At 36.2% G+C, this 18,616-nt stretch overlaps 1 protein-coding gene across 3 annotated transcripts in view; it reads left to right on the plus strand.

Annotated features, from left to right (window-relative positions):
* The window catches only part of tbxas1 (thromboxane A synthase 1 (platelet)), a 96,481-nt gene that overhangs the window by 36,510 nt on the left and 41,355 nt on the right, over nt 1–18,616 (plus strand). For all 3 annotated transcript variants that reach the window (XM_048168034.1, XM_048168036.1, XM_048168035.1), the window contains 2 exons: nt 8,604–8,656; nt 13,395–13,491. In XM_048168034.1, coding sequence (XP_048023991.1) covers nt 8,604–8,656; nt 13,395–13,491 — 150 coding nt within the window. The remainder of the gene's footprint in view (nt 1–8,603; nt 8,657–13,394; nt 13,492–18,616) is intronic.

The following is an 18,616-nucleotide window of genomic DNA, read 5'->3' on the forward strand; positions in this document are numbered from 1 at the left end:
ACTCATTTTAGTCTGTCTGTAGTTTAATGATAATGATTTGATGTGTATTATAGGAAATAAAGGCCAAAATTGCAATGCTGTAGGGCTGTTCGATTCCACTGAGAGGTTTAAAGCGAGATTCATTTGCGAATGTGAACTGCCTGGATTCATCCAACAACCAATAAGGATGAATGTCATAAAAAGAACATTTCCGGCACTTATTTCACCCTAAAAAACAAAAGAACAAAGGAAAATTAGGCTTATTTTTGGACTATTATATGACAAAAGGGGACCAAAGAAGAAGAATAACATGTTCTGAAATGCATGTTAATTTTTCTATTCAACAGAATCCAATTGTTAATTTGTAATTTTAAATAAAAATCCTTTTTTATAGTATATTGTGAGACAGTAATATAATATATTTTTTACTTTAAACAGCAATTAATATTAATAATTTGAAAAAGGATTTAAGAAAGTAAAACATTTGGATGCATTACCTAAATGAGAATTTGTGCTCGATTGCCATTAAATATATATATATAAAATAAGTGTTTTTCTTTTGAATTTTGGTGTTTTTCCATGAGATTCACACCAGCACACTGGCATATTTTAAATAAAGCTTTGAATCCAACTCTTATGCTGTTCTGGTGCTGAAGAGATTCTCAGATCAATATGTTACTGTCAGACAGCGATGGTTGACTGGACAGCATGTCGTTCACAACACTCATTTCATTCTGTCTTTCTATCACCCGCATATGACAGGGCTCCCACTTCCTTCTCTCCCTCTCGGTCTGCTTGTCTGTTTCCCTTTATCCGTCCATTTCATCTCAATTCACGTTTTCCTCGTTGTGATTAAATGATATTAGATGGAAGTGAGAAAGACGTAAATGAATATGCATGCATGCATAATTACTGTGTGTCTAGATGAAGCTCCCTCAGGTGAACTAAAGGTATGTGTGTGGGTTTTGCATGCTGTTGTGCACCCTTTGTCTGTGCGTATTAGTGTGTGTGTAGAATCGTGCACACGTCAGCAGACTCAGTCTCACAAACAGTGGTCTCCAGAGCATTGCTCCAGCAGAATCCTCTGACCCACTTCTACAGGCCAACCTCTCAGCTAAATCCTGTAGGTCTGTGTGTGTGCGACTAGATGCACATTTTGTGTTACTGGCACTAGAGAGACACAGGCGCAATCCCCTCTCAAGAGGCAGGTGACTGCATTTCAAGTTAGAAATTCAGTGAGATGCAAAAGAGGAAAGGGGAGATGTTGAAAGAGAGAAAGGAGTATGGAAGAAAGGCATAGTCTGTATTTGGGATTGATGACTTGGTTTCTACATTTTAACCTTACACCTAGAATTTGCATAAGGTCGACCAATCAAGTTTTGGAAATAGTCTGATTCCAGTTTTGTGTGCATTAGTTTCTAGTACGAATACACAAAGCGAACGCATTATGACTGGTCAGTGGGACAAATGGGAGACTAATGGATGGGTAACACAGTCAGTTTAACTCTAATTTATGAGTAATGCATGTACATAACTGGTCAAAAGTTTGAGGTTGGTTTTTTAATGTTTTTGAAAGAAACCAAGGCTGCATTTACATGTATGTGATCAAAAATACAGTAAAACAGTAATATTGTGAAATATTATTACAATTTAAAATATGTTTTCAAATGTAATTTATTCCTGTGATGAATTTTCATCATCATTACTTCTGTCTTCAGTGTCACATGATTCTTCAGAAATCATTCTAATATGCTGATTTGGTGCTCTCAGGATAGATTTATTATTACTATCAATGTTGTATATTTTTGTGGAAACATCTCTTCAGAATTCTTTGAATATAAGGTTCAAAAGAAGATCTATTACAAAACATTACAATAAAGACATTATAAATATCTTTACTGTCAATTTTAATCAATTTAATGGGTTAGTTCACCCAGAAATTAAAATTCTATCATGAATTTCTCACCTTCATGTCGTTCCAAACCTGTAACACTTTCGTTAATCTTTGGAACACAAATGAAGATATTTTTGATGAAATCTGAGAGCTTTCAGTCCCTCCATAGACAGCTACATGACTACCACTTTCATGCTTCAAAAAGTTCATGAGGAGATCAGAAAACTAATCCATATGAATTGAGTGGTTTAGTGCAATTTTTCTGAAGAGATATGTTTGCTTTATATGATGAACAGATTTAATTGAGGCTTTTTTTCACATATAAACATTCTTAAACGCACACATCAGTTGTGGTAAATGGAAGCTCAAGCAAGTTTGCTTGACACGGGCGAGAACCAATGAGGTTCATTCTCGTGTGTTACGCAGCATGTTTGAGCTTCCGCAAGACGTTCGTTAAAAGCCTAAATTCAATCTGTTTATCATATAAAACGATTGCGTCTCTTTAGAAAATTTGGACTAAACCACTTAATTAATATTGATTAGTTTTACGATCCCTTTATGATCTTTTTGAAGCGTCAAAGCTGTCTATGGAAAGGGCCGGAGAGCTCTCAGATTTCATCAAAAAGATCATAATTTGTGTTCAGAAGATGAGCGAAATTCTTATGGGTTTGGAACAACATGAGGGTGACTAAGTAATGACAGAATTTTCATTTTTTGGGAGAACTAAATAAAAGCTAAACAAAAGTAATAACTTCTTTCAAAAAAACTAAAACATCTTACTGACGCCAAACGTTTGAACAGTACTGTACAGTGGCACATAAGACTCATTTTTACCTTGAATGTAGCTATATTCTTGAGAGAAGGAGATGTGAGGCAGATAGGAGTAAGGAGATAAAACGACAATGATATATTTGGAATGATTTGAAGGAAAAAAGAAAAAGAGTAGAAAGGGTGTGGGGGAGGATCATGGGTAACAGGAAGTGATGTACAGAGATGAACAGCGTCTGGGATACAAGGGCAGATTGAGTCACATTTAGAGACTAGACGACAGAGTCTCTCGCAACCCACAGCAGCACATTATCATGACACACTCCATTACCAAATACAACACTCACAGACATGAGATTTGGTCCATTTAAGGTCCTAAACAACCTAGATGCAGTTGCTCTCTCTCTTTCTTTCTCTCTCTCTCTATGTTGCCAGCACACATGCACTTACTTGCTTTTTCTTTATCCATAGGGGACCTATTTGGAAAACAGGATTTGTCTTGGTATTTTGAAATAAAAGAACTGCCGTATTGTAATGTATGTAGACATTGACTTAATCTAACATTCACAATGTAAAGCTGCCTCCCTAGTGCGTCAAGTCTATTTACTGAAGCTAAGATACAAAAACAGGTAATTGTTGAAGCAGGTTATAAAAAATATTAACAGAAGACCGTCCATGCTACAGTTCAAACATTTGTAGTCAGTAAGGTTTTTTTAATGAAGTCTCTTGTGCTCACCAATGCTGAATTTGAAGTATTATCACAATTTAAATAACTGTTTTCTATTTTAATATGTTTTAAAATGTAATGTATTCCTGTAATGCAAAGCTGAATTTTCAGCAGTCATTACTCCAGTCTTCAGTGTCACATGATCCTTCAGAAATCATTCTAATATGCTAATTTGGTGCTCTGGAAATGTTTCTAATTATTATCAATTTTGGAAACAGTTATGCAATTTTATGTGCTGTTTCAGGATTCTTTGATGAATAGAAGGTTCAAAAGGACAGCATTTACTTGAAACCGAAATCTTTTGTAACATTATAAATGTCTTTATTTTCACTTTTGGCCAATTTAATGCATCCTTGCTGAATATAGTTTTAATTTCTTTAAAAAAAAAAAAAAATCTTATTGACCTCAAACTTTTGAACTGTAGTGTACATATCAACACCCATTCAGTATTTAGCAAGTTGGCAAGTTAGCCTGCTTTGATTAATACTTTACAAATGCAAAAATGTTAGCCAATCACAACAGAGGTTATTTGCATATACACTCTAAAAAATAAAACATTAGTTCAACAAAAACAAATATGTTAACGTTTTCCACTAGAATTTTTAACTTAAGCCAATTGGGAGAATTACATTAATTCAAAGCAATATTTTGAGTTGATCCAACATAATGTTTTAAGTAAGGTGAAGACGTTTTTGCCACAATAAAAACACATTTCTAAGTAACATGAACTTAATAACTGTCAACATGAATGCAACTATTTAAGTTGATCCAACATATTGTCTACACAATAAAACTGCATTTCTAAGTAACATGATCTTACCAAGCACCGCTTGTCACCATGATGGTAACTCCAAAAACCCACATTAACACATTAGCTCTTCTAAATTAGCAAAAACAAAACCCTAATTACTGCTAAATCTCCCTTACCATTAATCTTGTGCAAAAAACATTATATAACACTTAATTTTAGGAATTACTCTCCCTTTCAAGTGCCATGGGCAAAGCATGATGGGAAATATAAATCCCAGCCCAGTTAAAAGAAGTGTTCATACAACTCAAAACAATGAAACACATTTACACGTCATCAGAATGTATTTTACATTAACAGAACTTAAAATTAAATACATTTTTGTGTCATGATAGTATATCGAATCAATAGGCATAATTTGTGTGTCATCCACGCTCAATAAAATAACAATTACAAGTAAAAAGTCTAACAGCATTTCAGAACTTGATTTTTTTTATTTCACAACAATATATTTATTTAAGTAATGACTAAAGGTCCCCTGAATTAGTTTTTAGAGTGTAGAACTCTTATGTGGAAAGAAAAACAGCCTGTTTAAAGGTGAAACAATGTTGATATTTGAAATCACCAAAACAAACATGCCCCTACCCAAAAGGATCTTGATAGCTACGCTCCCAAATTCACAAACACGCTATGCAGCTCAAGCACCTCCCCCCTCATGAGTGTATACACCCCTTACTGCTGATTGGCTACAAGTGTGTTTTGGTGCTCGGTCCGATCCACTTTCAGCCGCATTTTTCAGAAATCGCAGAGAGTCAGAGAGAGGCAAAATGCTCACTACAAGCTAAATGATGTCTGATTCATTTTGCACACAAAACTGGTAAGCACTTGCAAAAATTGCAAGATCCAATCAGATTGCATAATTTATAAGCTAGAGTCTGCATGCAAAGGTTTCTTAGATCTTGGAACTGATTTGCTACATTTAGTGCTTTTGGGGAAGAAATAATTACTGGATTTGACAAGTTTGCCAGGTTCATGGCATTGAATCATTGAAAGATATGTAGAGTTTTGTTTGAGGCACATAGTAAATAGATATCTAGCCAGAATTTTAGAGTATGCTTTGTTTTTTGAGCAATATCTTTAAATAAATTACTTTAACTTTTGGAAAGACAAAATATGTGAGTTCAAGGCCTACACAAATATGTGACTTCAAAGCCTACATAAATTAATCTCATTTGCAGAGACTACTGATTTTGTTCAGTATCGCTTCATTATCAATTTGAAATCTATTTCAGATTTGCTCACTTGTAAATGTGTAACACAGACACAAAAGAAGATATTTTGACAGTCAGTAGGGTTTCATTTTCTACTCTAACCCATTGACTTTCAATGTATGGCCAAACCAATTTTATTTTTGGGGTGACCTATCCTTTTAAATGTTCGCTTCAGGAGGAATGGAATGGAATAGAATAAAATAGAATAGAATATGGCCACTTCCATTGTCTTTATTTCACAGATCTATCCTTAAAAGGGCATATCCCATACCTTCCTTCACATTCTCTCGAGCAACACACTGAACATCTCCCTGCATGACTCTGAGTGACACGAGAGATTATTACCTTCTGAGACAAAGAGAAGCAGCACAGTGTTCAGACCTGCGCAGAGGTCAAGGTCATGTATGTGCTAGAAAAAAGTGGCTAATCTTTTTAAGAGAATTCCAATAGGATCGCTGACCGTCCGCTTCAGTCAGGCCTGGCGATATTGATCGTATCCATCCAAGATGAATCCCCAATGAAGCCAAAGCCAGGGGTGGCTCATTTGTTTGAAGTGAGCCTCTGGTCTCCTGTTTAACTTCACCACGGCACTGCCAGATGCACGCGCAGCCTCTTCCGTATGACAGAACAGTAATAAAAGGCTGAAGGAGAGGACATCAGGACGGAAGGGCACACCCCACTGCTTAATGCTCACTGAGGAACACACACACACACACACACACACACACATACATACGTCTCTGCCTAATGCCCACCAGGGAAACTGCAGGAATGGTGGGATGAAGAAGGGAGGGCAAGCAGTTTGGTGCCAGCACTGTCGACTCCTTCATTAGTAGAGACAGCAGAGCCACCGGCTGCCATGCATACCAAACTAGCACTCTGTGTGTGTGTGTGTGTGTGTGTGTGTGTGTGTGTGTGTGTGTGTGTGTGTGTGTGTGTGTGTGTGTGTGTGTGTGTGTGTGTGTGTGTGTGTGCGCGTTTAACAGTCAGTACTTGATGTTCATTGTTTGCTTTGTTGTGTAACTTCTTAACCATATCCCACCAGCATCTATAAACACAGTGCAATCTCAACAGCCTTATGTGCAAAGTTTAATATGTTCTTCCATTCTGAATGGGGATAAAATAATATTCCTGTTACTGTGTTATGGTTATGGATATTTCAGGATAATATTCTCAGTAGACCTCAATAAACCTACAGAGAGCCCATAAACCAGGAAAGCCAAGCGCAGTCAGTGTCTGCTCTGTACTGACCCCTACTGGTATATAAGTGCATTCACTCAGTGGTCTTCCTACAGTAATCACCTACAGCAGAGATGTCCAAACCTGCTCCTGGAGTGCCTCTATCCTGCAGAGTTTAGCTTAATTAGCTGGCTTAGGTGTGTTTAATTGAAGTTGGAGCTAAACTCTGCTGGACAATATCCCTCCAGGGGCATGATTGGACACCCCTAACCTACATTATTACATTATTAAAAGCCACAGTGACAGATCTCTATTGTGCATGGAAGTCTTAGGCTGCACCCGAAATGGCATACTTCTCTAATAGTAGGCGAAAAGCAGTATGCGACAGAAGAAGTATGTCCGAATTCATGGTAAAAGAGTAGGCAAAAAGTACCCGGAAGACCTACTACATGTGGCAAGATTCTGAAGTGTGCATATGATGGACACTTTACTTTCTCATGAGGCCACGGGAGCCAAGTGTGTCCTATTACGTCCCGCAGTACTACAAACCACGCCCCTACTAATTATGCCCCCTACCTCAAGTTACGCCCCCCTACAAGGAAAATTTGGGATGTCATCAAAGCCCCTCCCACTAAAAATACTGATGTCGTCACTAGTACTGCTCTTCTTCTACTTCACTTTCCTTGCTTTTTAAGCTTCACTATCGCCACCTAGCGATAAGGCGTACAGATTGTATAGCATAGCTATGACGCCGTAGTCATCCTGTTTGTTTTCGTCATCTTTTAAAGTTTTTTAATTATGAAACTCTACAGTAAATTTTATTTTTATGGAAGGGGTAGGTTTAGGGTAAGGTTTAGGTGTGACAGACCCTTCTCACAGGAGAGATTTGTGAATGGCGGTGAAGCAGCGCAACTAACGCTGGTAGGTCACGTGATAATGACAACATGCCGAATGTATGTCCAAATTACATTCATACTATATAGAGCATACTTCTTTTTTTTTAGCATTCGTGAAGTAATTACTTTTTCAAAATAAGTACCTACTCAAGAGAGTATGGGTTTTTAGACGTAGCCTTAGTCTTATTAGACAGACAGTGGTATCCAAGAAAAGACAGAGCTGAAATAAATAATCACTTTAAACAATGTAATGGCAAAGCTGTGCAAATGTTTGTGAATATGCTAATCTCTTAGAAAAAGCCCACCTACTGAGAACAAAAAGATACAAGTTTGCAAGTCTCTCTTACTCACTTTTTAGCATGTGTTATTGCACAATATTTGCAAAGCATAAATTTAAAAACTGACAAGAAGAAAAGTTCCCTGTAATGGTAAAAAAAAAATAAAAAATTAATGTAGCAATATACAATACAAAAATTACAGCAAAATAACAATCATATTTTATGCTGTGTATTGTTGTTATTATTTGCAGTACACTAAAACTAAAGGAATTTTATTAAAAGAAAATTATTTGAATTTATGAGTTCTGGATGACGGCAAAGTTGTACAATTGTTTGTGAATATTGCTATTATATATATGCTAATATGCTAATCTTGGACAAAGTTCACCAGATATCTTTCAGATCTAACTCCTATCTCTCTCACACTCTTTCTGCAAAAAATATTTGTTGCAGAAAAAAAGTAATTAGCTAGCATTAAAAAAAAAAAACTAAAATAGAATAAAAAATAAAACAAAATAATACAAAAAATAAAAATACTACAATGAAAAATAATCTAAAATACAATGATCTTACGAAAAATAAATATGAAAAATCAGGGGTGGTCATCTCACATGCAGCATTGTTTGACTTGTCACTCAGTTATCACCCTCATATAAGACATAACAGAACTGTGGAGCATTTTCAACCCTGAATCTTTCAAAGATTTTTGAATTGTGTTGCATTTCATTGTTAATTTTGATGATTGTAGATGATGTCAAAGTCTTTGACAGTCTCTAAAATAAAACCTCAAGTGTGACTTGAATATTCATATATTCTCTGATATGTTTTCATACTGATATGTGGATTTTCTGCTCTTTGCTCAGGGTTTCTTTAAGGCACAAACTGACCTCGTAAACAAGTATGGACGGATTTGTGGGTAAGTCTCCCTGGATTTTTACTCTTACTGTTATTAAGGCATCTATCAAATAAATAAATATAAATGAAAACTGATTGAATTTATGTTATGTCTTGATTTCAATTTTTTTTTTAAATTTGGGAAAGCTTTTGTCGAGGGCATTAACAAACACAAATATGCGAAACCATTTGTTTTGCCTAGTGAGACATGAATGACTTCTCATTACCCACTGTGTAATAGAAATTATTTTTTTCTTATTATATTTCTGATGAAAAGTGCCCTACATGATTGCTCTAGTCATTTCCACATTTATAGAATTACTTTAACACAAAAGCGCCTGCATAACACCCATCACACATGAAGCCCTTGTTCACGGTTCTGTCATTCATATTCAGACAGCATGAGCCACTCACAGAGCACCCAGTGTCCTCTAATTTAGTCCATTGCTAGCCAGACATTGTGTTTTAATATGCCTGCTTCTGAGAGGCCGACTTCTCCTCGGGGAGATCAAAGCAGCGAGTGCCACTAGGCTTCCTGTGTTTAATATGAGCAGAATGGAAGGGAAGAGAATCAGAATGACGCTGGTTTTGTCTGCTTGTGTGTGTGTGTTCATTGGGATCTGGGAGTTCTAGATTGGGTGTCGGGACCGGAAAAGGGGATCTAATTCGGAGTCGTGTGGATATATGTCAGGAGACATTACGACATCTTTCAGTTAAAGTAATCCAAGAGGCTGAGCTTCTCGCCAAAATCAAAGGGCTTTGAAATACATATCAGTGCTTCGCATGCTCCTTAAAACCCTTGTCGGTTCCTGAAGTACAAGACATCAGTCATCTAAGTTCAGATGTTTCGGCACATTGCAGGAGAGCTTGACTTAAAACGTTGGGAATTTTTGCTGGCGAAGGTGTGATTTATTTTTTGCTCTACCCAAAAATATCCTTCAGATATGGTTTGAGAACATCTTGAAATGGCTTCTAACCAGAATCACTAGTGAAAGAAACTATTTGATATAGTGGTCAACTGATATGGGCGTTGAAATGGTCGACAGGTAAAGGGCAGATTGTATACAGTGCCCTCCACAAATATTGGCACCCTTTAGTAAATATGAGCAAGGGTGGCTGTGAAAATAAATCTGCATTGTTTATCCTTTTGATCTTTCATTTAAAAAATACATAAAATTCTAACCTTTCATTTAAGTAAAACAATTGAAAGTGGGGGGAAACTCATATTATGAAATAAATGTTTTTCTCTAGTTCACGTTGGCCATAATTATTGGCACCCAATTGACCCTTCGCAAAGACCCACCCCCCTTAGTTACTGTTGCTCTGTCCGACAAGCCATGGCGCTGTTACGCCACACGTAACAAAAATACATGGCGGAGCAAAGAGGACACTGACAACACGTCGACAGACAAGACAGAGCAGGTTACTTAGGATATTAAACAAAAGTCCCAGCTTTCAAACTGTAGTTTTTTTAAGAAATTCAAACAATAAAAACCATTTTGTGGCTCTTTAATGTGTCGTGACAGATTGCTGTAGCGCCTCAGCTCAAGCGGCTCGTGAACCGATCATCTCTTCTGACTAGTTAATTTATAGCATCAAATGAACATGAGAAGGAATGTTGTTTCAAACGCGGAAGATGTCAGTACACACAATTTTTCAAGTTTAAGTCCACCGAGGTTAATCTTCTAACTCCTGACTGCTTTGTCGGACAAAATGGCGGATTCGGCGTTCTGATTGGTTAGATCGCTTGTCAATCAAACTGCTTGCGAAGGGTCAATTATTGCAACATCCCTTTCCCAAGATAACAGCTCTGAGTCTTCTTCTATAGACCTTATTTACCAGAGAAACAAGCGCGCCGCCATCTTTATAAAATTGTCTTTGAACTTCCGCTTTGCGGTAGCTCTGTACATTTCTATGGCATCGCTGTCAAAGAATAATTAGTTGGTTAAGTGGATTTACTTGTTGTAGAGTTAATGAAAGTTATCATGAGCAATGTTATGTTTAAAGCAGATGTCTTAACAAATGTCAGTAGATCGGGAAGATTTTAAAACGAGCAGTTCATTCATAAATGTAATATCGCTGTGGAAATACAAACCGGAAGTCAAAAGACAACGAGCGCAACGCTGAAAAGGGGCGGGGCTACATAAGGTCTATAATGCCTGATGAGTTTGGAGAACACCTGACAAGAGATCAGGGACCATTCCTTCATGCAGAATCTCTCCAGATCCTTCAGATTCCCAGCTCCATGTTGGTGCTTCTTCTCTTCAGTTCACTCCACTCATTTTCTTTAGGGTTCAGGTCAGGGGACTGGGATGGCAATGGCAGAAGCTTCATTTTGTGCTTAGTGACATATTTTTGTTTTGATTTTGATGTTTGTTTTGGATCATTGTCCTGATGGAAGATCCAACTACGGCCCATTATAGGATTTCTAGCAGAAGCAATCAGGTTTTTTTTTTTTATCTGTTGGTATTTGATATAATCCATGATACCATGTATCTGAACAAGATGTCCAGGACCTCCAGCAGAAAAACAGGCCCACAAGATCCAGCAGTATATTTAACTGTGAGCATGGGGTACTTTTTTTCCATGTGTGCACCAAACCCATCTGGTGAGTTTGCTGCCAAAAAGTTTCATCTTACCACAGAAGCCGGTCCCGTTTGAATGTTCCAGTCTTGTTTGACAACTGAATATGCTGGAGATTGTTTCTGTATGAGCGAGGAGGATTTTTCTTGAAACCTTCCCGAACAACTTGTGGGGATGTAGGTGCTGTTTGATTTTTTTTTTTTTTTTTAGGCTTCTGAGACTCAAGACTCAACTAATCTCTGTAATTCTCCTGCACTGATCCTTGGAGAGTCTTTGGCCACTCAAACTTTCCTCCTCACCGCGCATTAGGAAGATTTAGACACACGTCCTCTTCAAGGCAGATTTGTAACATCTTTAGTTGATTGGAACTTCTTAATTATTGCCCTGATGGTGAAAATGGGGATTTTCAATGCTTTAGCTTTTTTTTTTTTATAGCCATTTTCTATTTTGTGAAGCTCAACAATCTTTTGCTGCACATCAGAACTATATTCTTTGGTTTTAATCATTGTGATGAATGATGAATTTCATTGTTATCAAGTCATCATTTTCATTACGAGAAAGTTTGTCATTATAACTTACAGAATCATATATATATATATATATATATATATATATATATATATATATATATACACACACACACATTTTGTACATAATACATTTTTAACATTTTAAATTATAGTAATCAATTAGTTTGTGTATTAAGTGAAATAAATAATAAAAAGATTTAATAAATACTGTAGTATTGTTTTGTTAGTGTAGTTTCATTAGATATTGATCATTGTTAGTTAACTAGTCAAGTCGAGTCACCTATTTATATACAGTAGCTCTTTATACGATACAGATTGTTTTCAGCTTTACAGTGGTAAACAGCGAAGTAACGATTCAGTGACGCAAACAGAATTCAATTCAGCTATAAAGCTGCTCTAAAAAAGACAATAGTGAACAGTCATTATTCAGTTGAAATCAGTTCAGTGTTGATCCGGTTTGGTTCAATAACTGTGTAAAGTTCATCAATTATAGAATGTGTTCATTTAATCTATAAAGCAGCTCTGAAGAAAACAGTGATGTCGTCATTATCCAGCTCCATTCAGTACTGCTATTGTAATGAAATCCTATTGTAAACTGTTATCGTTTGATACATTTACTGAAAAACAAGACCGTAATGATGATCTTTTTCATGTGAACAATATTTCAGTCTATCTTGCATATATCAGTCTGAATTGCACGTGAGAGACTTTTTCACAAAGCTCTTCGGTTTGCGAACAGACCGCCGGCGCAGATGCATAGATAAACCAAAACATACTAATGAGATCAGTGTTTTATAGGTCACTTAGCTGCAAGCTTAATTAAACTCATCCTGCTCCTAGAGCCATGTGGACTGCCAATGTCAGCTTCATTAGCCGAAGATGATATGAAGAACCTATGCGCTCTGCTCTGAGTTTTACTTACCAAACTGACACCGCACATAAAAGGAGAGTACAGTAAATGATAAGAGTGATCTGTCTCTGCTGCGCTTGCCTCCAGCGGAGTCCCAGCTGGGCTTAAATGTGCTTTACAGCCACTGGACACTGTAATGAACCCAAGCGTATCCTTTTGCTGGAAAAGGGAAGCGTCCAAAAGCTTGTATGAACTATATGAAGGTTATAAAAGGTTTCATATTCAATTATCAGTACGTTTAATTATGTGCTATAGTTTCTGCTATTTCCTGTGAAATTGATTCTCAGAAAAATAAAATGACAGGTAGTTGCATTTTGGAGGAAGGTGGTCTCTCATGCTGGCACATGCTAGGGCACACATGTGCTCACAATCCTCCATTTCACAGCATTGACGGTACAACCTCGCCACATCTCAGCAGTGAAAGCTGCCATGCGTGACTACAAAAAAAGGAACTACCCAGCAGCCTCATCAAATTTCTCTTTACTGAGCTGACCTTGACACACACACACACACACACACACACACACACACACATGATGTGTGTCTGTACGCCGTCAGTGATATGACAGGGAAGATGGTGTCTGCAGGGTTTACAGCCACAGATGTGCTACTTTATCTGTGTATGAGTGTGTGCATTCGTCCTTTGTTCTTTTGTCTCCTGTCATTCCGCTGAAATTTGACTGGTGTGCTGTTATTAATTCATTTCATCTTTTTTGTTTGCTGTACGTGTGTGTCAGTTATTATATAGCCCGGCGGCCTATAGTGATCATAGCAGACCCGGATATGCTGAGACTGGTGATGGTGAAGGAATTCAATAAGTTCCCCAACAGAATGGTGAGTGGCATTACATTTACAATCTAATATCTCACAAACACACACACTCAGCAATTCATCTCAAGTTGTATTATTAGGCCTGAATATACACTGCAAAAATGACTTCTTAATGAGTTTTTAATTAGTATTTGTTGACTTCTAAAATATCTAAAAATCATCAAACACATGTACAAATGCACTTCAAAAACAACATTGCATAAGATATTAAGACTTGTTTTCATAGATTGTTGTTATTGTTAACTAAACCTAAAAGTATTCAAAATCATTTTCATAGAAATAAAGCCTACTGTACATAAAATATTAATATTTCATTAAAAACTTAAACTTAACCAAATGAAAATTTGAAATGTTGCCTTGGCACCTAACTGAAATAAAATAATTTGAGATACTAAAATTACTAAAACTAAAAATGATCTCATTTCCAAATATATAAATAAATAAATAAATATATGTGTGTGTATATATATATATATATATATATATATATATATATATATATATATATATATATATATATATATATAAAAAAGCTAATTCAAAATAATATATATATATATATATATATATATATATATATATATATATATATATAAAACTTAAACTAAAATGAAAATATATATATATAAAAAAGCTAATTCAAAATATTATTAAATACTATAATAGCATATAAAATTACACTGATATAATTGTATTTTGTCTTTTTGCACTGGCAGATTTTTTTTTTTACTTTTGTTTAAATTGTTTAAATTAAAAACGTGTGACAAGTGGGGGAAACAAGATATTGACAAAGAGATATTGTCTAAACGTCTTAATATCTTATGAAGTGTTGCTTCTATATATTTTAAGGATATTTTAATAAGACATAAATACTCATTAAATATAGCTGCAAGCAGCAATTCGGGGCCAAGCCCCAGAAGTGGCAGTAGCGCAATACGGAGCAGGAAGAGCAAAAACAGCAGAAATTGAATGTACATGCAAAACAGCTGGTTCAGAAGGACAGGTGGAAATGAAATGAAAATCAATAGAAGTTCAGAGAATGAACACGGAATGAACTAAAAACACTTGTATCTCATTCAAGAGGAATAAAGATTATACAATGCTTATTTGGATAAAAAGGTATCAAAATGACTCATTACACACAATTGCATAAAGGCACCCCACACGGGATTCGAACCCACGACCTCCGGGTCCAATGTCCATTTCTCATCTCATTGCACCACTGTGCAGGTGAATGTTGGCACACCTGCCGAAGTTCATTAGTTCATGTGAAAATGAACTCAAAATGAAGAATTTTTATAAAACTGCACTGAATGTTATATTTGATAACTACTTTAGATCATTCTGCAGCTCATCATGCTGTAGCGCAATACGGAGCAGGAAGAGGAAAAACAGCAGAAAATGAACAAACATGAAACAGCTGGTTCAGAATTACGAGCGAAAATGAACTCAGAATGTACATAAGCTTGGATGAAAATGAACACAGCATGAAACAAAAAGCATTTATTTCTAATCCAAGAGGCAGTAAAGGAATCAAAACACACTATTTCATAAAACCACTCCACCTGGGATTCGAACCCACTATTGTTATGTACAGGGCTCTTCAGGTACTGGCTTTACACATTGAGCTACTTGAGGATGCACATTCAACAGGCTGTGGAAAAGAACTTTTAGTGTAACAAAGAATTCACAAAAAAAGCATTACTTAGCATGCTAACCATATTAGCATGCTAAGCTAACTTAATGCTAATGAAGCTCATGGTTAACTTGATAACTGAAGAGCCACATTAAAGAGAATGACAACTGAATAGCATGCTAAGCAATTAGCATGCTAAGCTAACTAGCATAAGACAACAAACACAAGCAAGGTCACATTCAGAGACGAATATCTCGGGAATGGTAGCGAATATTAAAAATCAGTTCAGTCATTTCTGTGCGGCTCGGTCCAAAGATTATCTGTGCTGATTTTGGACAAAATTGACCAAAATTTGTAGGAGTAGCAGCGAAAAAAATGTTTTTCATTTACTTCAATATGGCAGACAGGTACATTTAAGGAAAATGACAAATGATACATTGTCGGAATCGGCATAAGCCAGGGAATAAAATGACATAAAGCATATACATTTTGGAAAGTGTTTTCAAAAGTTATAAGCGTTTTTGCAATAATCATTACATCTGTGGAACAGTAGGTGGCGCTGTGCTGAAACTTCTCAGGTACCTTCAGGACCTTCTAAAGGTAATGCGTACCAATTTTTGTGAAGATATGTCAAATTGTTTAAAAGATATTGCAATTTATGACAAAATTCAAAATGGTGGACACGTGATTCATCCAATATTGACAGAATCGGTATCGTCGGATTCGGCATGATCCAAGAATCCATAGACACCAAGATCTTGATTTTCTGACAAACTGTTCAAAAGTTATTGGCCAAAATAGCCATTTTTCATATCTCATGACCTGTAGGTGGCGCTGTTCCTAAGTTTGGCATAGACCCTCAGACCATGGTCCTGATGAAGCGTACCAATTTTTGTTTCGATTGCTCAAAGTTTGGCCGAGATACAGCCTCTATACTAATTTCGGGTCGACCTCGTTAACTTCGTGACATCATAACTTTTGAACAAAAATGAATAAAAAAAATCTGTTCAGTCATTTCTGTGCGGCTCAGTCCAAAGATCATCTGATCAAAGTTTGGACAAAATTGGACAGAATTTGAAGGAGGAGTAGCGAAAAAACGGAATACTGTACTTTTCAAAATGGCCGCTACTGTAATAGGCGGAGACTTAACGTAAGATGTTGAGTAGCATCAGCATAACGAGATGAATCAGATGTACTAAATTACATTTTTCTAGAGCAAATGGTTCAAAAGTTATAACCTTTAGAATAGTGCATTTTTGAACTGGTGGTGGCGCTATAGGGTTGGTTCTACATACTCCAAATTTGGTCCAATAACTATTCATGAGCATCTCTACAACTGTGCCAAATTTCATCATTTTCTCATGTTCCCTTGATAGGGCTGCCATAGACTCCCATTCGGGAGGAAGAATAATAATAAAAGAGAAAACGTACAATTACAATAGGGGCTACAGTCCCTTCGGGGCTTGGCCCCTAAAAATATGATTTTTTGCAGGGTTCACAAGTACATGAATTCGCATTTGCCTTTAACTTTGCAAGCTTGATTCACACATACATTCTGAAATGGGCATTTCGCAATGCAACAATTGTCGCATTATAGCAGGCATTAGCATGTAATGCTAAATGGTTCAGGAAAGCAAAACAGAAGTTTTCTATCATTTTATTAAATTATAATTTAATAAAATATTTTAAAAAATTAATTTATATCATTTTTATTTCTACACTTTTTATGCATGGTATCTAACATTTATTTAGTATAAATCAAACTGTAAAAGATGAGTGATTACATCTACATTTGTATAATATAAGCTAATTCATGCATAGCGACTTAATATTCTAGAAATAGCTTGGAAAATTAAAATAACTCATCCATTACTCATCCACAGACTTGTTTGCTGTCAAGTTTCACATTAACATCATTCACAGCTCATGTATCATCTAGAAGTCAGAGTTTTCTACTTGTAAATAAGACTTTATCATTAATGTGTTTAGAACTATACAATACAAAACTCATCAATTCCTGAGTAATATCATGACATAACTAAGCGATTGTTTGTCCACAACATGATCATTTACAATCACAGATACACACAGCATCTCCCATAAATTCTAAAATCAGCTAAATCAATGACAGGGCCAGTTTGATGCATTACTTGCACCTTTCCTGCAGTCGATGGGATTGATATGTAGGTGTGTATTTTGTGTATTGCCAAAAAGGCTTCAGAGCTTTGAACTCAGTCAGTCCATGGAGGTCAAAAACTAATGATCACATGACTTATGTATCAAAGCAGAGTCAAAGGTCAAGAGATTGCCTTGCTGCTGGAGCTGAGCCTGCTGGGTAAACGATTATGGCAGGGCCAGATCAAAACTGAGGCCATGTGCATCACTGGGGCTTATCAACTACCTCTTGACATGTTTGTGTGCATGGATGTAAAACGTAAAGCACATCTACACCCAACAGTGGGAGAAAACTCATAAAGTAGATTGCCATGGCACCAAAAAACCGTTAGCACAAATATGTACCTCCAAACACACACATGGACACACAAACTCAAGGTTGGCCCAGTACAAAGCTCTGCCACCTGGCCTTAGTTACAGCACTACCTTTCAGGCCAACAACCTATACATAGCCAAATCAGTGTACAACAGTAGTTTTATTGAATCTGAGACTTGTGTTTAGAGTCTGAGAAAGGTCTTTATACTTTGCTGTGGTCTGTCTATTAAGCCTAAAATGTCCTTTACGCAAATGTTAAGTGGTAAATCCTGAGAATGCAATATACTGACTGCAAAACTTCACCAAACAATGGTAAAGGTCCATTAAACAAAGAACGAGAACTATTATGACTATAATAATAACTCCACATCAATGCATGATATCGATTTGTTTATACACATGTAGCATGTGCTGCAGTTGTCTCATCTGCCATTTTAAATGCTCAAGCGCTTTAAAGAAGGATGGTTTCTGATTGGCAGTCAATGTTTTTATCCTTCATCAGCTGGAAAAAAAAATGTTCTGAAAGTGATTTCAGCAATATTGTTCCTCTGCGTTATCATTATAGTTGTGGTGTGGACTTCACTATTCTCATAGAATTATAATGATTATTAAATGTTATATTTATCATTCTTGGTGTGAAAGGTCCTTGAATGCAATAGTATCCAGCTGCAGAACTGCAGTGATAATATATATTAATAAATGTGTACCTGTGTTGTAAAGTGTTTCTCATTTGACTGTATTATGTTATAATATGTTCATGTCATTACAAATAATTGGAAGGGACAAAGTTTTCTTATCAGAAATGGAACGTTAGTTTTTGGTTTGTTTTGGTTCCCAGAATGTTCTTTTTTAAGGTTTGTTTTTGGTTAGCCAGGAAAGTTTTCTTAATGGAAATAGAACGTTAGTTTTTGGTTTGTAATACATTATTATAATGTTCCCCTAACGTTGTTTTAACGTTCCTCTAATGTTATTCTAATGTTAGTTTAATATTATTCTAACTT

This window comes from Megalobrama amblycephala, linkage group LG19 (assembly GCF_018812025.1).
Source record: "Megalobrama amblycephala isolate DHTTF-2021 linkage group LG19, ASM1881202v1, whole genome shotgun sequence".
Taxonomy (NCBI): Eukaryota; Metazoa; Chordata; class Actinopteri; order Cypriniformes; family Xenocyprididae; genus Megalobrama; species Megalobrama amblycephala.